Source organism: Fomitopsis serialis (assembly GCF_022376445.1).
Source record: "Fomitopsis serialis strain Sig1Antser10 chromosome Unknown B0H18scaffold_1, whole genome shotgun sequence".
NCBI lineage: Eukaryota > Fungi > Basidiomycota > Agaricomycetes > Polyporales > Fomitopsidaceae > Fomitopsis > Fomitopsis serialis.
In genome coordinates this window covers 892,650-916,870 of record NW_025954961.1, presented here as the reverse complement: position 1 = coordinate 916,870, position 24,221 = coordinate 892,650, and the positions used below count along the sequence as shown (strand labels likewise).

The window sequence follows — 24,221 nt, the reverse complement described above, 5'->3', positions numbered from 1 at the left end:
GCGTGTCGGTCTTGACTCGGTACGGTGCTTCATCTGAGCTTCAGTCTTGCTTCACTCCTCCATATACTCGCCTTTCCAGTTACAAGAGTTCTAGAGTCTTTCAAAGGACTTCGCAGACCAGGGTTAAGCAGAACTCCTGACGCACACAACCATGGCTCCTAAGGGAGACAGCCCCGAGACCGTTGAGCTCGTTGAGCTCTTCAAGTCCATTGGTCTCACTCAGTCCAAGGCCGCCGAGGCCGCCAAATCCGCGAAGAGTGCCGCTGTACTGAAGGAGATCATAGAGACGAATGATCTTCCCAGCAAGCAGATCGAGGAGAAACAGGCCGTACTCCTAGCAAGCCTCGCCGTGCAGGGTTCGAAGCTAGCAGAGCGCGAACGCGAGTATGCTGTGACGGCGATCCTCGATGGAAGACTGAAAACAACAGACCAGGTGTCAGGTGTGTAGGTAAAGTTCTCAGTGGACTTATGTGCTGATCTGCTAGATCATAGTTGCGACAAAATACCTGGAGTCTCATACTCTGCCAATCGATGGCGCTGACTTCGACAAGAATTGCGGCGTAGGTATGTTTTCTCTGGATCTGGCTCCTGATGCGGAACACGTCTACGTACTCATTATCGCCGTTGTTTTCAGGCTTCAGCGTCACCCCCGAGCAACTCGCAGCGCAGGTGACAGACTACCTCACGTCCAGTGCTGTGACTGGATGGGCCAACCTGGGAGCTACCATCGGCGCTCTTAAGAACACGGACTTGCGCTGGGCGAATCCGCTTGAGCTGAAGAACGCGATAGAGAAGGGGTTCCTGGAGAAGTTTGGGCCAAAGGAGGCAGCCAAGCCGAAGGGCAAGGTACGTGAGTATCAGATGTGTCTGCGGCCCGTTCTGAGTTTCCTTCAGGAGCCAAAGAAAGAGGCTCCCGCAAAAGCTGCTGCCGCATCGACCGCGACCGCCTCTGCATCAGCTACGTCTTCCAAGACCGTCTTCTCCGAGGGCTTCCTTGGGCGACTCCACAAAGTCGGCGATAACCCTCAGACCCACCCGCATCTGCGTGAACACCATGTTGCCGCAACAGGTGGTCTTGTACATACCCGATTCCCGCCAGAGCCTAACGGCTTCCTGCACATCGGGCACTCCAAGGCAATCTTCGTCAACTTTGGGTATGCGGCGTACCATGGAGGTCGCTGTTACCTCCGGTTCGACGACACCAACCCAGAGGCGGAGGAGGGGCGGTACTTCGAGAGCATCCTGGAGACGGTCCGATGGCTTGGCTATGAGCCGTGGAAGATCACGTACTCGAGCGACTATTTCGACAACCTTCACGAGTTTGCCATTGAGCTGATCAAGAGGGACAAGGGATACGTGTGCCATTGTACAGGTTGGTAATTTCATACTCATCGGACGACGCGCTGATATATATCTCCGTGTGCAGCGGAGGAGATCTATGCAAACCGTGGAGGCGACAACTACGGCCCGCGGATAGCGTGCGCACATCGCACACGACCGATCGAAGAGTCCCTGGCCGAGTTTCAGAAGATGAAGGATGGCTTCTACAAACCTGGCCAGGCAATTCTTCGAATGAAGCAAGATCTGGAGTCGGGAAACACGATGATGTGGGATCTGGTTGCGTACCGAGTGCTCAACTCACCACATCACCGAACACATGACAAATGGAAGATCTACCCGACATACGACTTCACCCACTGTCTGTGCGATAGCTTCGAGAACATCACGTACGTCCTGACTTAAAGTTGTCGCTGGTTGTCGCTCACAGACACATTGGCGTTGCAGACATTCCCTCTGCACAACAGAGTTCATTTCGTCGCGCGAGTCCTACGAATGGCTGTGCGATGCCCTGGAAGTGTACAAGCCCCGTCAATCCGAGTACGGCCGACTCAACGTCACGGGCACCATCATGTCAAAACGCAAGATCCTCCGGCTCGTCAAGGAGAAGTACGTTCTCGACTGGGATGATCCTCGCCTGTACACTCTCATCGCGTTGCGGCGTCGCGGTATCCCTCCAGGGGCGATCATTTCCTTCGTCAGCTCGCTCGGTGTGTCCACAGCGACCTCGAATATCCAGGTCGTCCGGTTCGAGCAGACGGTCAGACAGTACCTCGAGAGCACTGCACCGCGACTGCTCATGGTCCTCCGACCACTCAAAGTCACGATAGAGAACGTGCCCGAGGACTACCTCGTCTGGCTGGAGAAGCCCTTGCACCCGAAGGTGCCCGAGCTGGGGTCGTCAAAAGTACCCTTTACGCGTACCATCTACATTGATGCAGACGACTTCCGGCTCGAGGATTCCAAGGACTACTTCAGGCTCGCTCCAGGAAAGACTGTCGGCCTCTTCCAGGCGCCTCACCCGATCACTTGCACATCGTACAAGACGGATCCCACAACGGGCGCAGTCACCGAGCTCGTTTGCCGTCTCGAGGATGGCGAGGGAGCAGGGAAGAAGCCGAAGGCGTTCATCCAGTGGGTCGCGGAGCACGCGCCGTCCGGCAGCCCCGTGCGCGTGGATGAGACGCGGATCTTCTACCAGCTGTTCAAGAGCGACAACCCGGCTGCGGCTATCCCCGACTTCACAGCGGACATCAACCCAGATAGCCTTGAAGTCGTCAAGGGGGCGATGGTCGAGGTGGGCTTCTGGCGGCTGGCGAAGCAAGCGTACTCCGACGCGAGGAAAGACAGCAAGGCGCGGACGGACGAGGCGCTGAAGGCCGCTGCCAAGAGCGAGGGCCCGGCGGCAGCGGACGATGACACGCCGAAGGCAACGAGTGAGCAGCTGGTCGGGAAGGAGTGCATACGGTTCCAGGGTCTGCGGGTGGCGTACTTTGCCACTGACAAGGACGCGAGGCTGGCGTGTCTGGAGGAAGCGGAAGGTGTGGAGCCTGTACGGAAGGAGGGCGACTACATTGTGCTAAACCGCATCGTGAGCCTGAAGGAGGACTCGGGGAAGGCAGCGTAGATGGAAGCACATCACAAGAAGTCTCATGTACTATACCTACTCTACTAAAGACTAAACCCATATTGTAGCAATCAGCTCAAAGTGTTCGTGCGATGTATGGTACTTTCGTGACGATGTGCGCGGGCCGATTCAGCCGACTCCCACTGGTGATGAGCGCCGTGTTGGTACGCCGGGATGCCACGAAAGACGTCAGTACACGGCGACAGTAGCTATCTGGCAGTGGGGCCTGACCATACTGCTCAACCCAGCCAACGCCCGCCATGGGCCCACTCAAGTTGTACCGTTGATACCCTCCAGTGCAAGACCGCAATATCCCAGAACTCGCTCATGTTCAGTCTCCCAGACGTGCCCGGGAAATTCCCAGTCGGAGCGACGACATTCGCACTGCCATTGAACGACCCACGGGTCGTCGGGAAGGCCAAACTAGCCAAGTCCAGCGGGAACACCCCGAATGAACCCGCGCTACTCCTCGAGGAGGTTGTCTTCACTGCGTTCTACCCGGCCGACATCCACAGTCCCAGTGCAGATGGAACTCCCCCGGAGAAGCTAAAGAAGTCATTGAACTGGGTCCCGAGGTGAGGAATGTTGAAGTGTCATGGCGGTGTTTGTAGGTACTGAGCGAAGTCCGTACTCCACTGCGCTAGACCGGTGCGAGCAACTCTACACGGCTATGCACATTTCGCCAAAGTGCCCTTATGGTTCACGAAGCTGTTCGTAGGCGCGATCGCTCCACGTCTCAAGGTACCGTCCTTTCACCTTTGGTATGTAGGGCAGCGTTGATTTAAGTTGTCTCCTCAGCTCCCGGTATATCCAAATACTGCCATACTTGATCCAGCTGAGGTTTTCTCCGACCCGGAGGCTCAATGGCCTGTCGTATTTCACTCCCATGGGTTGAGTGGCGCACGTACGACGTATAGGTGGCTCCAACCCGCCAGTATTGATCGTGACTGTCCGCTCATTGAGTCCTCTTCTGGTAGCCATATTTGCGTCCGCATCGCGTCTGAGGGCAACGTCGTGATTGCTATGGAACACAGGGATGGGACGGCACCAGTAGTGACATCGCACTTTGCTGCTGCACCCTCGACCGATCCAAAGGGCAAGAAGAAGCCGATACCAAAAGTCAAGTATTATCTCCACCCGGACGATGTGATGTATGCAATGCCCGTATTTCGCTTGCAATCGATTGACGTGAATGGCGGAAGATATGAGGACGGCGACGAACCGCCACATTGGAAGTTCCGCGCCGACCAGCTGCACTTCCGTGAGCTCGAGATCTACCTCGCATATCGCGGGTTAGCAGACTTGGTCAACTCACATCCGAGAGCTGACGCCGGTAAGCGCATACTTTGTACGAGACTATGAACGTCTCACCACGTAGTACCAAACAGAGAAGCTGGCCTTCGGCGGAACATATTACGTTCAAGGCTATTCTGCCGTTGAGCTTCCTAGGCACGGGCCGTTTTGGAAGAGCTGGACCGCTGGGCGCGTCAAGCTACGAGAGAAGATCTGCATCATGGGCCACTCCTTTGGTGGCTCGCTTGTAGTATGTGAATGCGTTATCAGTGCAGTGCATACGAAATCTTATGGGCTTTCCCCGCAGCTATCAGTCCTCTCCAATCCACCTCCAATCCTCCCAGGGACTGACCGTGAAGAGCGCCTTGAGCCGCTGCCGCTCACGCACGCACTCGTACTCGACCCCTGGCTTGAACCGCTGCCTACACCAGGTCCCGCCCCGCGGGTGGAGGCGACGCGCGACTCGAGAGCTCCCCAGGTGCTCATCATCAACTCGGAGGAGTTCACGCTCTGGCGAGACCACTTCGCGCGCCTGCAGAAGGTAGTGCATGAGTGGCGACAGCCAAACTCTCTCTCCAGCTCAGGTGACGTTTCCGGTGTGCATAGACCATCTAGTTCGGACTCAGGATCCCATGGATCTCATGGCAGACTCGCGGAAACGCAGGATGCCGTTGCCCAAGGGGATGACATGCCTCCTGCGAAGCTCGTCACGCTCATCCGCGCAAAGCATGTCTCCTTCTCGGACTTCAGTGTCATCTGGCCGATCGGGAACATTGCGCCCAGTGGGCGAATATTGCTCCGGATGGTTGGGGACCTCGCGCTGGCATTCTTCAATGATGACCTGGGTGCGACGCTAGACCAGCTGCCGAAAAGGGAGATGGAGGAAGAACGTAGAGGCTCTGTGAAGAGTACCCCGCCAGGGCGGAGGAAGCGCAGGCTGAAGGGGAGTGCCGGTGAGATTATTGTCCATTGAGAGACATCGATACACGTTGATATCCCCTTTCCCGCAAAGACGTTCAGCTCTTGCTTTATACCCTAGTAGATGCAATCCTAGATGCCTCTGTGCTTGTAGCTCCAGTCACTCTGTACGGTAATACCATCGACGTCCGCGTCAACAATCGTCCACCTCGGCCTCCCCGTCAGGCGACAATTCGGATTCATGACTCGGACCTGCCATAAGTATCATGAGAGATGATGGTGAAGCAGGATGACAGCGAACCTGTTTTCAAGACGCTCGCGAACAGTATGGAGCTGAACGTCAATGGTGCCGCGCCCCCATGGTCAGAACTGTTGATTCCGGTTTCGGTTGTCTCGCGGAGATTGAAGAGTAGGCGTGAAAGGATGACAGATGTAAATCTGTAAAGTCATTGACGTCGAATGGGTTTTACGAGATGTCTGGCATGCCCGAGAACGGCTCACGCTAGGATCCACACCTCCGTGATCTCGTACCACTATCGTACGCATAACGTCAGCTTTTAATAACGAATATATCGGTCTAGCGACAAAGCACAGCGACTCACCCTTTGAAGACGGCCGATTGCGAGGCCAATAACATGCACAGTGAACAGGGCACTGTACCACCAACTGTTTTAGCTAGCGATAGATATATGAAAGGTAGACTGGCCTAAAATACAAGAATGCTATTGCTGTGGTGAGAACATAGCCACCATAATAGAGACAGGGGGGGACGTACTATCGCGTAGAAGAATTGTCGACACACTGTAATTTTTCGTTATGCGAGTAGGCAGGCTGGGTTGTCTCGTCTTCATCCATGTGAACGCGAGGACAAGGCCGTCGAAGACGATGGACGATGCGCGAGCACCCATCATACCTACGGTAGGTCATGACCATCGGCATTACTTTAAGGATACACATGATAACGCACAGCTGTACAAAGCCGAATGATGAGCATCGACGCAAAGAACGGGTACTGTGTCTCGCTACCTCTGATACAGGGTGGCTTGTGATAGGGTGGCTTGGGTTGAACTTGATGTCGAGACACACCATCGTAGCCCCGAGTCTTCCGGAGCCACGTAGGGGCGAGCAACAGATGCTAAGGCGAACTGAGTCATCGTATCGTCAGGCGGCTGTCCCAAGATGAGTAGAAGTAGCAAGCGCTTACTCCGGTTATTGCGGGCGTCACGAATCCCAACAAGAGCATACCAACAAAGACCGATTTCTTGTGGTCATAGATAACATATATCCGCAGCGTTGAGAATACTAGGACCAAAACTCCAAGATCAGCATGTCCCTTGCCAGTGGTGTATGGTGTTACAACTCACTGTTTGCGCTGACCATACACATGGTATTTGTGACCGTGACGATATGCAGAACTATGCTGCACCTGCAAGTAACTTGCTATAACGTGCGATGGACGGTAGCCAGCTGGATTCTCTTACCCCTACACATGAAGATTTCAAGCACTGTGACTTTATCATTACGTTCTGCAAACTCACGTTCGAATGGGGAGCTTGCAAGCTGAGAGGCGGTTGCGCGATCAATGTGAGTAGGGGTCCCAGTGTGAGGAGTACAGAGTATCGGTAGAGATAGAATAATATAGCTATAAATGATTGTTTCTTCTTCCAGACGTATTCGACTTCACGCCCGAAAGTCATGCAGTAGTCGTACCAGACGATCGCTGTCGAGACAATGGTGGGTTGATTACTACGCGCGCGCCCTCAGAACGACAACGTACTACTCACTTGCTGCTGAATAGTACATAGAAATCTGTAAGACGCTGATCCAATAATGATGAGTCGCTTCGAAACTTCAGCGTTCAGAGTGGGTGCTCATCGACATCACTCACCTCTGCGATAGATAGGATTCAAGAGACTGCATGGTGTCACTTGCGTATGAGTCGCTGGACACTCGATGGCAAGCACTTTAAGGTCTTTGGTCATGTCCATCAAGAGGCGGTTTCCAATTGGTGAACGGTAGTCAGAGTCCGATCGGAGGCTACGCCGGGCGCGAAGATCGGATTTCTAGCAAGGGACGCTGTTCGATTATCTGCTTGGAGGTCGTGATTGCACAGCAGTTCAGTAATAGCAACCAATGTCGACTCTCGGCGAACCGTGCACGAGAGTTTGGGAGCCTATCTGTCAAGAGCTCTCACAGATTTGAGCTTGTCATTCCTGTCTTTGGTGGAATCATCAATTGTTTGTTTCGGCACGTAGTACAGTATGCCAGGAGCCGAGATAACTTGAGAATGTCACGCTTCAGAGCACATCATGACGGGACTCCTCCTCCGAGGCATGACCTATTCCGTCAGGGGAAGTATGAGACGAGGAACGTGACGGGCGGAAACACGACATACTAGCATCATGTGTCGCACTCGCGAACAAGACAGAGCTGGATGTCAAAGGCGAACCACGGCCGGATTCTGATTCGTCCACGTAGACCTCTGAGACTTCACGCAGATTTAACAGCAGACGTGAAAGGACGACCTCCGTCAAACTGCCCATGGGCGAGATCAGAAACATCAGGATGCGTGACTATTTCGGATTGTCTTACACTGGCACCCACACTTCAATGGTTTCGTATAGCTGTCGCCGGAATGTACGATTAGTCAATGGCAAGTTACAGAGTAGATTGTCAGGACCTACATTGTGTATGCGACCGATTCCTAGGCCGATGACATTCACTGCGAAGAGAATGCTGAAATAACAATGATAATAGTATCATCAAACGATAAAAATTCATGTCGTTGCACTCACCTGAAGTAACGAAATGCTGTTTCCGCCATCAGTTAGGTCGTCTAGCAGTCGCGAAACAACGCACTGTCTCGTAGAAGGATTTCCGACAACCCAGAACTATCGGCTGTGTACTCGGGGTCGAGGAGCCTGAATTTAGGGTGATTCGTCTTCTTCCAGGTCAGTACGAGGACGATGCCGTCGAAGATAATGGCAGATGCTCGAGCACCCATCATCCCTGTACCATACAGGTGTCATTAAGCATACAGGACGGCGGGCAGACAAATGGAGCCCACAACTACTTGAAGGCATCAAAACATCAATTCTTCATGAGAAAGCGGGTGCTAGTCACGAGCGACACTTACCTCTGGAAGTGAGAGTTTGAGTCTGCGAAACACCATCGTAGATCACTGTCGCTGGCAGGCGCGACGAAGATGTTGACAATAGCCACTATGGCAAACTTGTGAAGTGATGTCTACACAAAATGAACGAGGGGAGTGAACCTGACCATTGTGATTGCTGGAGTTATGAGACCCAGTAATAGCAATCCAATGAAGATCCTTTTCTTGTGTTCGCAGATAGCATATATTCTCAATGCCGAAAACACTGTCATTGAACGTGCACAGTCAAGTCCAGGAATGATGATCCATTGTCTTCGAGGTCCACTGTGCCACTGCTCACCATTTGCGCTCACCATGAAGACAGTGTTCATGGCTGCAACGAGCCACATTGCCATACTGCATCTGTATCAGTCATAAGATGTACCTTCAACTTGTCAAGAACTAGGAGAATCAATGATCTTACCCCTGTAAGCCATTGCAAAGGAGTTGAGGACAACAATGAACTGGAGAGACCAATCCTTACTCACATGTGAGTGTGAGTTCTCCCAATACAAAGGTGGCTTCAAAATCAGCACGATAGGTCCCAGGGATAGTACAACACTGTAGCGATACAAATGGAAGAGGATAGTTGTATATGATTGCTTCTTCTTCCAGACGTATTCGATTTCACTGCTGAAAGTCATACAATAATCATAGGCTGCAATCGCTTTGACTGCGACGTTAGAACGAGTCGATATCGAGATACAGCCAGTAAAGAAGGCTTACTTGCTGCCGAGTAGTATAGATATGTCTGCAGAATACTGACCCAACAATGGTCAATCAGTGCACGACAAGAACTGATGACATCGGATGGCACATACTCCTGCGATATATAGGATTCAAGGGATCCAGGGTCCATGGTGCGGTCCAGCAGCATTTTCACCGAGCGACTTCATATAATGTAGGGCTTACGTGTCCATCCGGCGCGAGCCTGAGCTGTACAGCCCTATGTACTGATAAACGCGTTACACTGGATGCCGGGATGCGAGCGCTATCTGCTGCGTATGTCATCTGCCCGGAGTCACATCCAGGATGACATTGAAACAGCGTTCAACGACGGCCAAAAGTGGGAAGACGGGCATGACTCCGGCGGGAAGATCGCGCGAGCCCGTATGTCAACAACTGCAGTAACGCGTACGCGTCCATTCTGAGACTGAGGGGCACGTCGTGACATTGTTACTTTCACCAACTCTAATGGAGTGCGCAGAGATGTCACCACGAGGCGTGCGTCAAATGTCAAACACTGCCAATGTCGAGGCTGAATATCGAATGGTAAGGCGTTATAACAGTCATCACGTACTGGCATGATGCGGCTCGTGCGTACGTGGCCGAGTGAGTCTCAGAGTCAGAGAGTCGCGCCTTGGTCGCGCCACGCGTCGTACCGAATTCACGTGACACGTGTCCCGACATGTCTGCCACCGTCGACTCGCCCCTGCCAGCCTCCGGCGATGTGCATGCCTTCCAGCCAGAACTGCAAAAGCCAGACGTAGCTGGATATCTGACTTTCTCAAGTTCTGAAGCAGCATGTCTTCCGCAGATGCTGCCCCGAGGCAGGCGCAGGCCAATGCCGCGCCTGCAGTGCAAGAGGAGTCGACATGGCGTAGAATGTGGAGTATGGCCCAGGTGAGCACAGTATAGTCCTTGCGATAGGGAGGATAGCACTGACATGCATCCAGCAATTATTGATCATGTATCTAGTGATGCAAGTTGGTCCGTACATGCCGCTTGCTCAGCATCGTTACGTTAGCTGAATGGACCTGCAGCTACGAAGTTTTTTGCCCCGAAACAACCGGATGCTGCCGCACCATCCACTGCTACCCAAGACGATAGTCATACAGCACAGCAAGGCTCGAAAGGGGTAGCCGCTCAACAGGCGACTCCGGGATGGTCTCTTGGCATACCGCTTGCCATGCATGTGTACTTCTCGACCTCACCGGATAGCGCAGACGTCTTCGCGAATCAATGGACCTCCGACCGTGGGTCGAGCAAGAACAAGTTACCGAACTTCGTCTGGGACAACATCACGTATGGCGACTTCAAGGAGTCGCGAACGGTTGACCTGATGCTAGACCTGCCGCTTGTGAGCCATCTTTGACGGTCTGAAGAGAGGATTTGCTCACTTTGTTTCTAGAGTGTACAACACAATGGTTCCCTCTGGGCTGATATATACCTGGTGAAGGACGGCGCCAGCCCCGACCCTTCCAAGTCGAACTACGACACCCGCGCTGTCCACCATGCGAGGAAGTGTACGTTCATGACTTATTGCAGGATTGTGGTGCTTCACTCATTCAGAACAGTGCTGACACGGTATTTGCCAAAGACCAAGGCTCGCAAAGAGAAGAATCTGCTCGGTGGCGGCCAAGAAGAGAATGCGGGGGAACTCGAAGAACCTCAGCAGGTGAGTTTGCTTGCCGTTGTCTGCACCGGCCCAGCCCACTGAGCATGTCATTCAGGCCGACGTCATCGTGTCACATTGGCATCCTGTGAGTGTCTACATCGTTCGCCAGGTGTCTGTGTTGATCTTCGACCCAGAATCTCACGCTGGCTCTTGTCTCGGATGCGACAGCCGTTCCAATCACCAAGCTTCCCGAGCCTGTCGCAAGACGTATGTATACTGCTAGTGATCTTGTCCCTCCAATTTTGCTAAGATGCCTCCAGACGTCGAAGTCTACGCCGAGACTGACCAATCCGGGACTAGAGTAGTCTACAAGCCTATCGTATACCCGAATGACTTCTGGCTGCTCCGTTCGCAATTTATCGAGATCAACAGTACCACTCCCCGACTTCCTCTCCAAGTCACCTTCCAGCCCCTGTCGTATTGGAAGTTCCAAATCTTCGCTACCATGACACAAGGGTTCGACGAGGCCGCCAAACAGCAGGGTGGTGCAAGCGGCGCAGAGCTCGACGAGATCAAGCGGATGTTGGTCGAAACGAACCCGTGGTTCTTGGGCTTGACCGCGTTGGTCAGCGTGCTGCATGTGGTGTACGCATCTCTGACTGGTCGTTTGTGTTTACGCGCTCATAAGATACTTCAGATTCGAGATGCTTGCCTTCAGCTCGGATGTGTCGCACTGGAGACAGAAGCAGGAGCTCGTCGGTGTATCCGTTAGGTCAGTGTTGGTTCGAATTCGTTTATTTCCTATCGTCTCACGCACTTTGCCACCACGCATAGAACGGTGAGTTTACGTAGTTTCATGCCTACTCAGCAGTGAACTGACATCACGACGTTGAAGATCGTCACGAATGTCGTCGTGCAGATCATTATTCTACTGTATCTCGTAGACAATAACGAACAAACAAGCTGGATGATCCTAATGGGCTCTGGCGTTGGAGTCCTCATCGAGGCCTGGAAGGTTGCTTCTGTCCCCTATGTTATCTTGCGTTTTTCTGAACTCGGTTTCTAGATCACGAAAGCAGTTGACATCGGTATAGCGCCTTCGGACCCGGGTTCATTATCCCCTACCGTCTGGACATCAAAGGTAATGTTGCTGCTATACGTCAATTACATTGCCAACATTTGTTCGTCAATAGATAGACATGTTCTAAGTGAGGACGAGAAGAAGACGCAAGAGTAAGTACATTGCCGAAAATGTCTACAGTGTTGCGTACTAACATGTCTTAGGTACGACAAGCTCGCGTTCCGCTACGTGTCTTACTTCACAATCCCATGCTTGGCGGGCTATACTGTGTACTCGCTGCTCTACGAGACACACAGAGGCTGGTATAGTTTCGTCATCTCGACGCTGACGTCCTTCGTATACATGTTCGGTTTCGTAAGTCATTGCTTCCGCGACGAAGACCGGAACTAACTGTCAATGCACGTCACAGGCTCAACTCATCCCGCAACTGATCATAAACTACAAACTCAAGGTTCGTCCGTGTGACTCAATCTTGCTACTGAATGAATGACGTATGGGGCGGTACAGAGCGTTGCCCACATGCCCATGAAGGCGATGATATACAAGAGCTTGTCGACAGTTGTGGATGATCTTTTCGCGTATGGCCACACTATGTCCGTGCGCGTGTTTAGCTGACGCTAGGCCCCAGATTCTGCATCAAAATGCCGGTATTGCATCGATTGGCATGTTTCCGGGACGACGTTGTGTTCCTGGTCTTCATCTACCAAGTGGGTTTCAATCAGCGTTGTTGCGACGCGTGTTGGGCTAACCGGAGTTTGCAGCGGTGGATATACCGAATCGACCCGAAGCGGGTGAACGAGTACGGTCAAGTGATGGCGTCGGAAGTCGATGCCGTACAAGCGAAGGGTGGGAAGGAGGACGCAGAGACGAAGAAGAACAAATGATCAGTTGGATCAATTTGGATGACCAGCTTGAAGTGCTCTATTTAGGTGTTACACGTTGTATGTATCACGGCCGGAACATGCGTGCTTTTCCTGTTCGTCTCATCTGACGAGCGGGCGTATGGCAGGACGATGCCCGATTAGCACTGAGCTGTGTCACTTGCTGCTGCGTTACGTCGCTGAGAAGGATGCTTTTGGGAGGATGGCCGACCGCGGACCGCGCAGTGGCCCGATCCGAGCGAGGCTGGGTGGCAGACGAAGAGCGTTTGGCAGGGCCGCTTGAGGCCGCTTGAGCGTGCAGCTGCACCGCGCCCTTGCCACACCGCCTGCCCCGGGCGCCTCACTGTTCCGAGTCAGCGCTAGTTCAGATGTAGCGGTCCTCCCTTTTCTCGCAGATTTGCCATATCGTTTTCTGCTCTCCTCTTGCATCCCCTCCGTGCTATGGCCACCAATGGCCTCAGGTCGACCTACGCCTGTCACTGTCTGAATGTGCAGATTACGCACGAACCTACCCCCGATAATGCACCTCCTGCCGACAACGCCTTCGCGTCCGTCCACTGCGGGGATAATGGTATAGCTATTGTACGTCTCCCCCGGTACCGTTTCTCGAGGATGCCATAATTCACCCCCAGAAAGACCCATGTGCAGGCCACACTTAGGAACCGAAGTAGTATGGTGCCCGACCCGCATGGCCAGGTCCCGCGAAGTACACGATTCATCTCCCTGACATGTCTCGTATGCCAAACTCTGGTATACCGAGCCAAACAAGTACTATACGCTGCGGCAGACGGTGGCGAAGGGCCCGTTCTACCTGGAGATAACTGGGCAGAGCAGGACGTGTTGATGAGCGCGAGTGGCTGGGTAGAGGTGTCCAAGAACTGTCTGGTATGTGGTCCTTTCCGCCACCCGCTGGGTCCGGCGAAGCTCATGAGCCTCCTGATGTCTCGAGACACCAAGAGGCTTATGTCCTCTCCCACATATGCAGATGCAGGTTTCTGACCGGCTTGCCCTCGAGAACAGACTGGCGAAGCCATAGCACAAGCGGAAGCTTCCGGCGTCGTTCTCTAAGGTCTTTGGCATTGTCGTCCCGTCCGGAGATCCGAATAGGTCGTTTCCCACCCCTTCCTCCGTGTCGCCGCCGTCAAACATGTCCGAAACACCGTGGAGACATCTTCCTTCATTACCACCGCTTTTCGCCCCGCCACCATTCACACCAAGTCACCCAGTATTCCAGCACTTCAAGTCGCTCGCCACGCGCGAAGCAGAAAGAGCACAAGAGGCGGCCGAGGCGCACCTTGCCAAGATCGCGCAGGACCAGGCAGCGGAATTGCAGGCCTTCGAGGTCGAGCTCAGACGGGAGGTCGAGGTCTTGTGGAGCCGGTTCAAAGACGGGATTGATAAGCTGCAGCAAGAGCCCAGCTCTTCTGGTCGTCCCACCTCGTCCATGGCTAGGAGACGGTCTAGTCAGAAGGCAGCTGGGACTAGCCATGGGAATGGAGTCACCGACGATCCTTCGGCCTCTGTGCGAATCAATGACTTCGTCCCAGCTCACAGTGTCCCCGCGCGCATGACATCTCCTACTTCGCCCCATCAGGTGACATCAGCCCTTTCTGCATCACTGGCCACGTCTTCCTTCCATTATCCGGGTGATCGAGGGAGCGCTACACGTAATGAAGGCATATCGTCAAGATCCCCACCGTCCAGCGCTGCGGCATCTTCTCCTGGACGCTCTAGCATGACCCGAGTCGTCTCCCCCTCCACCGCATCTTCGCGCACAGTAGCAATGGGCGCATTCGACGCAGAGGGTAGCATTCGTGACGCGTATAGGCGAAACATGGACGAGTCGAAGGATATCGCCACGAGCTACAGATATGTACTTGATTTGGAAGCTCAGATGGCGGAACGCCAAAGGGCCTCCTCGAGTACGCAAGAAGCTGGTCCGTCTAGCGCAGGTACGACCGATACCATCTCCCCTACAGTCGTACCTCGCGGGCGGTCACCTCGCGGTACCAAGAGCTCAATCAAGAAGGGCAAGGAGAAGGAGAACGCACGACCTGTTACGCCGACCAAAGACCAGGAGTCGGAAACTGCAGCCGAGTCGGGTGCGCCTACCAAGGAGGTCACGCCTAAAGGCAAAAGAAAGGTTACTTTCGACGTCAAGCCTGAAATCACTATCATCGACAGCGAGACCGCGGATGGCGAAAGGGAGAAAGATGCCGCAGAGGAAGGTAGATATTGCATCGATGTGAACGACGAATACCTCTTGACTATTCATCTTTCAGCGGCCATTTTTGACATGGAGGGGGAAGACAATCCCGAGCAGCCCAGTTTGCCCCCAAGTCCAACTGTGCTCACCAACGGCAAGTCGACCACCACGCCCCCGCCCCAAGTTACGTCGCCTTCTCGACGCAGGCGCCCGCGCTTACAAGATGCCTATGGTCTTCCTTCGTCCTTATCATCTCTCCGACCATCGTCGCTGCCAAACATACAGAGCATGCGACCCCCCATTACCCGCAGAGTCGAGTCTGATCGGCCGCGCAGCCAGGCGAAGGAACAGGTGGGGAAAGCCGACAGAGTCCACACCAATGGTGACAAGGCGGAGGACGAACCTCCTTTATCGCCCGACTCGCGAGAAGCACATATCCTCAATTTAGTGGCAGCCAGTGTACCTAGTCACAGGAGCGCCTGGAAGAAGGATAGCAAGGCCTGGCAGGTCTTCGTCGAGCGCCAAGGACGACGGAGCAAGGAGCTTGGCCCGGTCTCCATCGAAGAGGAAGAGGAGAGCGACAGTACTGTCCACCACGATAGCGCGCGGTTGGGCCGCTATTTGGACGAGTTCGACGACTACGATGACGAGCCGTTCAATGGTCACACCATGAGTAAGCGTCAGCATCTATGCACCTGAACTATGCCTGACATCCTTTCCAGGTCGTGAAGATCGCAGCCTGACAGAGCGCAATACAATCGCCTCGTCACTCCCGATACCAATCATGCGCAACTTACCCAGCGCGCCGCTGCAACCGAAGACGTCTTTGACGGATCGTCCAGGGCTTCTCGTGCCAGTTTTGCGAACGTCATCGTCCGCTGTGCGCAGACAGGTGTACGCGGAGCGTGATCGGAACCGCCAGATCGACCCAGGCGCGTTCGAGCTTGACGATGTGGCCGATGATGAGGAAGAGGACGATACAAGACCAAATCCTCCTGTAGGCTCTCTGGCGGAGAAGCGTGCATTGCAGATCTTGGAAGCTGCCGATGGAGTACCCTCGGAAGGTGAGTCATATTCGGGACGCTCTTTGTGCGCGATACTAATGCATGTCTGTCAGGCATGTGGCGAAGTTTAGCAGCATGATGTTTAATTGTTGTGTGTCCATTGACAATCTTACCGTATTAGTCCGCATAATGTCACCCCAGCACGAACGTTGTTGTAGCTAACAGCGCGTATCATTATCTACGTCTAGTTCGCTGTGTACCATTGTTCTGCAATGCTATCGTGTACATTTTAGTGTCAGTAATACCAGTTTTCCATCAGTTTGTGCGCTACATGTGGTCGAAAGCCAATGCAAGTATGCGTGCAAGCAGAAGTGTATGGCACTGAGAACGGGATGCATGCAAACGACTGTCCTATGATTAGAGCACTACGTATCTATAACTTCATATGAGATGTGACTGGCAGCTGCTTTTAGTGCGGTTTGAGATAGGCCTCGGCGCCCAACCCGACACGCTTGACAACATCCTCAACCTTCGACTCGTCCTTCTCGACGCCAACATCGCTCTCGTTGCCATCAGTAGCTTCGGAGAGGCATCGCTCGCACTCGCACTTGAACCTCCACCCACGAGCGAGCTCCTGACGACGACGCCTCCTGGCCTGCTCCGCTGTCTCGTCGGGGTGCTGCGAGACATCCACGTAGGACATGGTGATCTCTTCGCCCTTTTTGATGGGTTTGGATGCAATGAGGGACAGCTCGGAGGTACCAGAGCTAAACGAGGGCCTCGCTGACGGAGAGCAAGAGTGCGCAATCTAGGAAAACATATAATTGGGGACGGTACAATCGGTGAGAGTGATACGCACGTAGGCCGAAACCAGGTAGAGACCACTACCGATCTGTCGCAAGTGACCATATGGCGTACGCGTCCGTTCTTGTTCCTCAGGGCGCTTTGAGGACTCAGGCTGAGTGCAAGATGTCAGCGTCGCCCCTGAGGCGATGAAGGGGCCACATACGTTGTCGTCTCTTCCGCCAGAGTAGCAGACCCCAATTGCGTTGTACGCTAGCTTGCCCTGGTACGTGGCCAACCGCTCCTCCGTCACCGACTGTTCCAAACCAGGCAAAGCAGCACCCAGGACGGCGCACAGGAGCTTTGTCTCCTCTTCAGAGGCCTTGCCGTCAACAAACCGCAAGCGCTCCATGTGGTCGTACAAGCTGTAGTCGGTGCCACCGATCGACGCGTCCGCAATCTCTTCCGCTAGGGCGGCCGACTTGTTGGGCACCATCTTCGCCGTCTCAATTGCGATCTGGCGCGCGACGAACCGGGCAGAGAGCAGGGGAATCGAGCGGCCTTGCGCCTTGACGTACTCCGTAAACTTCGTCTGGGCTTCATCTCGAGCGGGTTTCGCCAATACTGACTGCCCGAGGTCCAGCTCCGGAGGGAGAACAGATTCGAGACCGAATAACAGGTTATGAGACTGGATCTTGGACTTGACCTGGCACTCCTTTGAGCAATAGACGGAGCCAAGGCGGTCAGAGTCCGGACGAATGGCGAAGTCTTTCTGAATGGAACGAAGACAATGACTGCAGTAAGTACCCTTGTCCTGGAGATCTGGGTCGAGGATTGCGACAACGGGCCGTTCCTGGAATATAAATTGAGATGTGTGCATGACGAACATTCGAGTGGGATGGATGAACAACCTTATATATGACATCTCCGGGTTCAAAGTCCTTCTCAGCGACGAGAATTTTGCGGACTTTGCTAGCATCACCAGGGGCAGGTTGGACGGACACATTCATGTTCTTAGGCGGGAAAACGTCGTAGTAACCTATCCAGCATAGCGTAGTGACTTAGCTGGTATTGTCTAATTCGTCAAATTTGACGAGCTCACCTTCGACACGGGCCTTAACCTAAGCGTGAAGAGCGGCATGGAGAAAGAAAACAAGCAATGTATATTAGATCGGTCATGCAAATGTGAATAGAGCACAAAGAATTTGGGGATAGGTGTGACAGTAGTGTGCGGTGGTGTTCTACAGCCCCTGCGTAGCGGGAGACAAGTTTTTTTTACATGGGCTGGCTGCCCGGGTCGGTGAGCCTGTCCCACTCTTGTGATGACGTCTCCGAGGGAGGACCCGACCTCGTCGGACTTGTCTCGTCCTCCTCCTCGGCTTCGCGGTGCACACTACCCTCTGCGGCTGCGGTCGACGAAGGTATACTCACGTCCAAGTTGGTCAACTCCATGACAATCTACGCCATCCTTGTCAACGACAGTGTTCGTGGGTTAGAGTGGCTGACCCACCTTGAATACGGGCTCAGGGACCGTCTTCTGGTAAATCATGATAAGTTCCACAGGCGAGGGGTACACCCGGAGAGCCCGGTAGAAAGACAGCGCCGCCGGAAGGTAGAACATAGGACCTAATCATTGCTCATTAGCGAGCCATAATCAATATAGGATCCACTTACCCTGCGCACACAGTTGTTCACCCATTCCGACATGGGTCATGAAGTACTGCTCCTTGGCGTCCGGGTCGGGCGGGAGCTCCTCATCGCGGACTTTGCTGAGGGCCGCTCTCAACTCCTCCGGACTCACTCCGAGGGATGCGGTTGAGCTTTCCTGCGACTGCGTCACCTGCTTAACCTTCTTCTTGTCCTTCCCTGTAAGTTATGTCAAATTGAGTCAGCGAAGCATAAAGACGACCACCAGGGTGGCCACATACGCAGACGCTTGCGGAAGTCGCTGTCATTTCTCCGCCTGTAGTCGAAGTAGACAGCATAGGCAACGAGACCACCGAGGACGGTGACTCCGGCGACAGTAAGGACGGTGGACACCCTCGAGGACATGGTGGTCGCTGGAAAGTTTGTGGCGGGAGGCCGCCACATCCTCGTTCGGTTGCGGCAATGCCCGACACGCGTCACTGGCGTCTACACACACGCGTGACACGGCGCGAGAGCGCGTGCTGCGCGTCTGAGCGCCGAGCCGCAGTGAGCGCGTCCGAGTCGACCATCCCATCGCCATCGCACGCGGCTCCCTTCCACCGCTGCGTCGCAGCATCAACGAACCCACGCCGTCACGCTTCACGCGCTCTATATAATCCAATCGCGTCGCACCCACCTCGTTTCCTTGTCTCCTTCACACCATGCAGCGCGGTCGCACCACCCCCGACTTCGACGATGCCTTCGTCAATGTGATGTTCGAAGAGGGCGTTCGTGCCACCCAGAGCTCTGAAAGCAACAGCATCGATCCCTTCTACGATGTCTGGATAGATCAGGGTGTGTGAGAAACCCGATGCAAGCCTGCGTCGCTAACATAGCCTTAGCATCCGCCCCTTTGCTGAGCAGGTCGCTTATGCGTGAGCAACGTTGACTTCCGCACGAATGAACACCGCCTCTGATGTCACTTCATAGAACGCGGACCCTCCGTAAACTGTATCCGACTCATACGGTTGTGCCGTTCATGGAAGGAACAGTGAATCTCATGGGCTTCCCTGGGGCTTTGGTGCAACCCATGCAACCCTCCGAGCTGGTCACCAGCATCATGTTCCAACCTCTGGCCCGGCGCTCGGGGAAGGGGGCCCTGCTCGATTCAGTCTACTTTGGCGCGTTCCGCGTCGCATATGATGTACGCTCTTCCTGTTGAACTCGCATGAAAGATAACCCATCTCACGAGTTGTCAGAAATACGACTTCATACTGTATACCCTGCGAGTACGTGCTCCATTGAGATGCCATGGAAACAACCAACCTTACCCCAATGCTAGTTCCCTGTCGGGTATGGAGCGATGATTCAGAACTTCCTTGTCCATGCTGGTCCCGAGGAACATTCCCGGGCACTCATCTATGCGGCGGGAACATGGCACAGTCAGCTTCATCAGGAAATCTACGTGTTTAACCAAAGCTTCTGGCGCAAGGACCACAATCTTTGGGTCGAAGTCCAAAAGGCGAACTGGGACGATGTCATTTTGGAGCAAGGGTTCAAAGACCGGCTACGGAAGGATGTCAATGGCTTCTTTGACTCCGAGACGCTGTACAAGAACCTTTCGATTCCCTGGAAGGTATTATGCTTTGTTCCTAAGTGAAGACATACCTAACCCTCGTACCGTTAGCGGGGTCTCATTATGTACGGCCCTCCTGGTGAGTTGCCAGTTTTCGCGCATTTGATAGAAGCTGACGTACGCTAATAGGAAACGGAAAGACAATTAGCATGAAAGCCATTATGAAGGAGTGCGACGCAAAGGGTTACGCTCCTCTCTACGTGAAGTCTTTCAAAGGTTACTTGGGTGAAGAAGGATCCATGGCGGCGGTCTTCGATAAGGCGCGCGAGATGGCACCATGCGTGCTCATCCTCGAGGACTTGGACTCCCTCATTAACGACAGCAATCGGTCGTTCTTCCTGAACCAGCTTGACGGACTGGAAGGCAACGACGGCCTGCTCCTCATCGGCTCGACGAACCACTTCGACAGGTTGGACCCGGCGTTGAGTGGCAGGCCGAGCAGGTTCGACCGCAAATGGTGCGTCCTGTACGAGCGACCTTTGGCGATGTATGTCTGAAGGGGACTGCCTATAGGGAGTTCGAGGATCCCAACAAGGAGGAGCGTACGCTGTACGCCAAGTACTGGCAGAACAAGTTGAAGACCAACAAGGACATCGACTTCCCTGACAGCCTCGTCCACGAGATCGCCGAAGCGACAAACAAGTTCAGCTTCGCCTACCTCAAGGAGGCTTTGTCAGTGTGGCCCTTCCCAATGTCGTCCGTCCGCTGACGTCCGAACTTCAACAGCGTGTCCACCCTCGTCATCATAGCCGGCATCGAAGAGGGCGACAAACCCTCCTTCGCATCCGTGCTCAAGGGCCAAATCAAGACCCTCCGCGACCAGCTTGACAAGGATAGCAAGATCGCCGCGCCTGCATCCACCTCCTCTGTGACCTCTGGCATCTCTGCGATGCGCATCGGGCAGCCGCCGAACAGGGGACTGGATGCATTGCGCTCGCGTCTGCCTAGCGCGGGTGGCCGAATTTGGGATACGAGCGACCAGAGCGCGAGGATGGCTATGCCTGGGGGCATGCCGCCCACTCAAGGATCTGGGGTCAATGCCGGTGATATGAGGCATATGACGATGGGCGGTCGTAATTTCATCTTTTGAGATCGTTTGAGTATGTGGATCTTTGTATGTAATTTGTATTGTGGACTACCTCGTTGTACTGGTGTACTGTTTGTACTGAAGCATCTTCGCGTTGAAATATGCGTTGCTGTATCTATCTCGGTGCTGGAAGGTTTTGCGTCCTCGTGACTGTCCAGCACACCCAGCATCTGCAGCGACGACGGAGTATGATGGAAATGATCCTTGAGCAACGTGCCAGACCATTCTTCATATCTCCGTTCTGAGATATTTCGTCGCAGTGAGAAACGTAATGATATAATATCCCATCCAGATAGCCCCTACGACAGTCAATACAGATATTAAGTATACAGCTAGCTTACAGCTTCGCCGCCGGTTGTCTTGCCTTGACTGAGAACCCGAGCCGAGGGAAGTGGCAGCGAACAACGCCAGCCGATCCCACTGTCTCGATCACAACCTCCTCGCGATTGAGGGCAAGCAGCTTGCCGACCGTTGGTACACGACCTGAACGAAACGGCGTCACAACACAATCCACACTCGCCATGACGAAAGCCCACCATTGTCTGTGGGTATGACCGACACAGTGTCACCGTGATTGACACCGAGGCGGCGCGCCTCCGCTTCTATAAACCCGACGGCGGACAGGTCTTCCGGCTGAGCAGAGACGATGGTCTTGGCGGCCGCGTCCGCGCTGTTCTTCTCGAACGGCGAGAAGTCCTTCTGACTGTCCAGAAACGCGGACATGCGGGAGAACCACTATGCAGGATGTTCAGCTATCGGCGCGCAATGTCTCAGAGAAACGTTTCGTACTATGACAACTTTAGGGAAGAGGCTTGGGTCGAGGAGGTCGCGAGAAGTCCTGAATTTGAGCATCCATGCCACCAGGAAATGGCCGGAAACATCAGCAAGACTAGGTCCTGCGGTGTCCATGAGCCACTCTCTGCCATCGGCGAGCTGTTCTTCTAGTAGAGCCTACATATACTCATTGAGGTGCGGCCAGTCGTTTACGAATGCCGATCTGCTTACCAGATGTGACGCGAGAATGCTCTTCGACTCCTCGCGCTTCGCTGCCAAGGCTGCGACGTCAATGGGCGCGCCGAGCATCTACACCTCCAACGTCAGTCACTGTAGCGATGAACTTTCTGTCCCGTTCACCTGGCCCCTGTCTTGCAGAAAATCCGCAGGCATCCTCTCATAGGGCACATGCAGCGATATGGGAGCGAATATCTGGCCCTCGATGTAGTACGTCGCAAACGCCCTGATGAACGCCTTGTCCGATTTCACGATCTTGCTGCTGCCATTCCTCGGAGGGAATATGGTCCCGCGCGCGGACGGAGAGTAGCTCTTGGTCGCAGGGAAACGACGCTCGAGGGCCGTGGATATGAGGCTAGTGTCGCAGTATACGTCGTTCCCGATGGCCAGCACGGGTATGCGGCGGTAGGTGATACCCAGCAGGTTTGAGAGTTCAGGACGAGGGAGGATGTACGAGACCTAAGGTATTAGCGGCAGGCGCGATGTAGTACAGTCTCATTGGCGAGTGAGTATACGAGCGCACCTCGACTCGGCTGTGTGGGATCCGCTTTAGGATGAGGACGCTGCGGATCTTGTCTGCGAATGGGGATGCGTCATAGCTGTTTAAGAACAAGATTCAACGACATAACGATACAACGTAAACCCGGTATCGCGGTGGAGAAGATGCCTGGTAGTACGTACTGATACAGCACCACTGGAGGCGTCTTCGACTTCGCGGGAGGCATTGCTGGGGAGGTTGCACTATATATCGGTCAATGTGTCAGCCGCGGCCGAATTGTGCGTCAGTGCTTCCGGAATGTATATACCAGACACTGCCAGGTCTCTGCCACGAATTGAGGTGACGGTGCTGTCGAAGTACAGAATTGTGCCTAGCTGGCAGCAGCAGTACTAGTAGTACTGCTGAAACGTTGAAAGTACTTGTGATTTGAAGCTGACTGTCTACAACTGTGTACGCCCGAGTACGCCGGAACGTATTCAGATGCTCGTGCTGCTTAGGGGCATCTGTTCTCCCGTGAGACCGATCGCGGAGTAAAATCCGATCCGCGCGTTGGTCTCGTAAGTATATAAAGACTGCCCTCGCGCGTAGTACAGTATATGGCTTGCATACGTTATGTACCGTATGTATGCTGCATTCTCAGTCACATAACAGTGTTCGTCCCGCGGACCACAGGTTGACACGCAGCCATACAACATTGACACCCGCGCCCGTACATCATATCGACAAAGCAGCCACAGCCCTCGGTTGCAGCCTTCCTGCAGATGCGCCCTTGGCATTGTCGCACCTTGTGAAGCCGGGTCGCTCAGCGAGGTGCGAAGCATCGTGGACGGGTTAACAAGACCGCCGCTTCGGATGTGAGCTTTGCGAGACGAAGGAGTTGCAAAGGCTATGTATGAAATGCTGTACGTGTTACACGCTGACGTGACGACCCCCGGAAACCTTGTTCTCCCCATAGTAAGTATTTATCTATCATTCATTGGCATTGGCACAGGCAGGTGAGCTGCATACTCAGCCTCCTGTGCCAGGAACAATAGCCAACGCAGATCCAGCGTATGATAGCCTTGAGGTAAACATACTCCGAGCCCGTGGTGAATTGCAGGACGTACCAAGGATAGCCCGCGACATATGAATCCGTGTCCTGTACTTGGAGCACATCGAGTGGTCTGGATAGCGGAGGTCAAGCATTCATTGCAACAATCATGACAACTATCCGGACGTAAGTAAGTTCACTTGCGGTCCATGTCAATAGAGAATGCTCAAAATAGACGAGAACATGATGAGGGTCAGTCAACGCAGATCGCGATCGCCACATGTTGACTGTTCAGAACACCGCGTCAACCACGCAGTAGCTGCGCGATTGCACGCTGTTCAGTCGCTGTCTCTGTGGTTTTGTCAAAGCTAGCGCGGCCTCGTTCGTAGCCCGCCCAGCATGATGAAAGTAGTCGACGCTCGCAAAAAGTACCACCGCGAGCGCACACCGACGGACGATGGGGCAGAAAGAACACTCATTTCCGTGGCAACGACCGCTCGGTTGGTGGTGCCGACCGAGCCGGCCGGGGGGCGGTGATGTGCACCGCGAGAGTCGGCGGGGCGGTGGAGGGGAGCGCCGCCATTGGCCGGACGGAGATCAATATGGCGGGGGCAAAGAAGGCGGGGCTACAGCCACAGTGGGTATCCGGGGTCCGGGGCGTAGGCGACCTCAAGTTGCCAAGTTGCTGCGCGCGCTCTTTCCATCCACGACG

General features: G+C 54.1%; 9 protein-coding genes across 9 annotated transcripts; 5 read left to right on the top strand and 4 right to left on the bottom strand.

Moving 5' to 3' along the window:
• The first annotated feature begins 19 nt into the window (after positions 1 to 19).
• Positions 20 to 3,103, top strand: B0H18DRAFT_966749 (glutaminyl-tRNA synthetase). The gene is made up of 6 exons (XM_048043362.1): positions 20 to 440; positions 493 to 564; positions 635 to 846; positions 895 to 1,372; positions 1,427 to 1,727; positions 1,786 to 3,103. Exons 1-6 carry the CDS (start codon positions 152 to 154, stop codon positions 2,963 to 2,965), a joined length of 2,532 nt encoding a protein of 843 aa, XP_047901159.1. The 5' UTR covers positions 20 to 151; the 3' UTR covers positions 2,966 to 3,103.
• Positions 3,104 to 3,292: 189 nt separating this feature from the next.
• On the top strand, positions 3,293 to 5,231 carry B0H18DRAFT_1112511 (uncharacterized protein; the record flags this gene model as incomplete). Its single annotated transcript, XM_048032824.1, has 6 exons — positions 3,293 to 3,540; positions 3,610 to 3,706; positions 3,764 to 4,116; positions 4,168 to 4,298; positions 4,354 to 4,508; positions 4,566 to 5,231. 6 exons carry the CDS (start codon positions 3,293 to 3,295, stop codon positions 5,229 to 5,231), a joined length of 1,650 nt encoding a protein of 549 aa, XP_047901158.1.
• Positions 5,232 to 5,300: 69 nt separating this feature from the next.
• On the bottom strand, positions 5,301 to 6,425 carry B0H18DRAFT_11646 (uncharacterized protein). Its single transcript, XM_048035835.1, has 7 exons — positions 6,200 to 6,425; positions 5,952 to 6,089; positions 5,883 to 5,898; positions 5,779 to 5,830; positions 5,678 to 5,709; positions 5,478 to 5,614; positions 5,301 to 5,428 (listed from the first exon to the last, which is right to left on the bottom strand). Exons 2-7 carry the CDS (start codon positions 6,085 to 6,087, stop codon positions 5,370 to 5,372), a joined length of 432 nt encoding a protein of 143 aa, XP_047901157.1. The 5' UTR covers positions 6,088 to 6,089; positions 6,200 to 6,425; the 3' UTR covers positions 5,301 to 5,369.
• Positions 6,426 to 7,394: 969 nt separating this feature from the next.
• On the bottom strand, positions 7,395 to 9,186 carry B0H18DRAFT_966735 (uncharacterized protein). The gene is made up of 11 exons (XM_048043361.1): positions 8,816 to 9,186; positions 8,629 to 8,692; positions 8,456 to 8,553; positions 8,313 to 8,397; positions 8,283 to 8,284; positions 8,036 to 8,185; positions 7,972 to 7,987; positions 7,861 to 7,912; positions 7,769 to 7,800; positions 7,572 to 7,711; positions 7,395 to 7,514 (listed from the first exon to the last, which is right to left on the bottom strand). Exons 2-11 carry the CDS (start codon positions 8,688 to 8,690, stop codon positions 7,474 to 7,476), a joined length of 678 nt encoding a protein of 225 aa, XP_047901156.1. The 5' UTR covers positions 8,691 to 8,692; positions 8,816 to 9,186; the 3' UTR covers positions 7,395 to 7,473.
• Positions 9,187 to 9,689: 503 nt separating this feature from the next.
• B0H18DRAFT_966720 (cleft lip and palate associated transmembrane protein) lies at positions 9,690 to 12,810 on the top strand. Its single transcript, XM_048043360.1, has 17 exons — positions 9,690 to 9,950; positions 10,004 to 10,037; positions 10,091 to 10,407; positions 10,459 to 10,573; positions 10,625 to 10,725; positions 10,781 to 10,810; positions 10,860 to 10,932; positions 10,986 to 11,310; positions 11,363 to 11,441; positions 11,561 to 11,723; positions 11,859 to 11,898; positions 11,950 to 12,100; positions 12,156 to 12,197; positions 12,254 to 12,324; positions 12,375 to 12,453; positions 12,508 to 12,687; positions 12,756 to 12,810. The coding sequence occupies exons 1-16, from the start codon at positions 9,852 to 9,854 to the stop codon at positions 12,628 to 12,630; spliced, it is 1,842 nt and encodes a 613-aa protein (XP_047901155.1). The 5' UTR covers positions 9,690 to 9,851; the 3' UTR covers positions 12,631 to 12,687; positions 12,756 to 12,810.
• Positions 12,811 to 12,916: 106 nt separating this feature from the next.
• On the top strand, positions 12,917 to 16,168 carry B0H18DRAFT_966708 (uncharacterized protein). Its single transcript, XM_048043359.1, has 6 exons — positions 12,917 to 13,209; positions 13,264 to 13,512; positions 13,676 to 14,855; positions 14,910 to 15,506; positions 15,556 to 15,897; positions 15,951 to 16,168. The coding sequence occupies exons 1-6, from the start codon at positions 13,069 to 13,071 to the stop codon at positions 15,974 to 15,976; spliced, it is 2,535 nt and encodes an 844-aa protein (XP_047901154.1). The 5' UTR covers positions 12,917 to 13,068; the 3' UTR covers positions 15,977 to 16,168.
• B0H18DRAFT_966705 (MAS20-domain-containing protein) lies at positions 16,169 to 18,699 on the bottom strand. Its single transcript, XM_048043358.1, has 9 exons — positions 18,549 to 18,699; positions 18,295 to 18,486; positions 18,131 to 18,246; positions 18,052 to 18,078; positions 17,723 to 17,741; positions 17,532 to 17,659; positions 16,847 to 17,473; positions 16,697 to 16,795; positions 16,169 to 16,645 (listed from the first exon to the last, which is right to left on the bottom strand). Exons 1-9 carry the CDS (start codon positions 18,670 to 18,672, stop codon positions 16,307 to 16,309), a joined length of 1,671 nt encoding a protein of 556 aa, XP_047901153.1. The 5' UTR covers positions 18,673 to 18,699; the 3' UTR covers positions 16,169 to 16,306.
• Positions 18,700 to 18,820: 121 nt separating this feature from the next.
• Positions 18,821 to 21,267, top strand: B0H18DRAFT_966696 (P-loop containing nucleoside triphosphate hydrolase protein). Its single transcript, XM_048043357.1, has 9 exons — positions 18,821 to 19,105; positions 19,149 to 19,181; positions 19,237 to 19,450; positions 19,506 to 19,535; positions 19,589 to 19,882; positions 19,934 to 19,961; positions 20,012 to 20,339; positions 20,396 to 20,554; positions 20,609 to 21,267. The coding sequence occupies exons 1-9, from the start codon at positions 18,969 to 18,971 to the stop codon at positions 20,970 to 20,972; spliced, it is 1,587 nt and encodes a 528-aa protein (XP_047901152.1). The 5' UTR covers positions 18,821 to 18,968; the 3' UTR covers positions 20,973 to 21,267.
• B0H18DRAFT_966690 (uncharacterized protein) lies at positions 21,224 to 22,974 on the bottom strand. The gene is made up of 8 exons (XM_048043356.1): positions 22,787 to 22,974; positions 22,662 to 22,721; positions 22,504 to 22,579; positions 22,104 to 22,439; positions 21,975 to 22,052; positions 21,759 to 21,920; positions 21,506 to 21,704; positions 21,224 to 21,452 (listed from the first exon to the last, which is right to left on the bottom strand). Exons 2-8 carry the CDS (start codon positions 22,703 to 22,705, stop codon positions 21,307 to 21,309), a joined length of 1,041 nt encoding a protein of 346 aa, XP_047901151.1. The 5' UTR covers positions 22,706 to 22,721; positions 22,787 to 22,974; the 3' UTR covers positions 21,224 to 21,306.
• Positions 22,975 to 24,221: the final 1,247 nt, after the last annotated feature.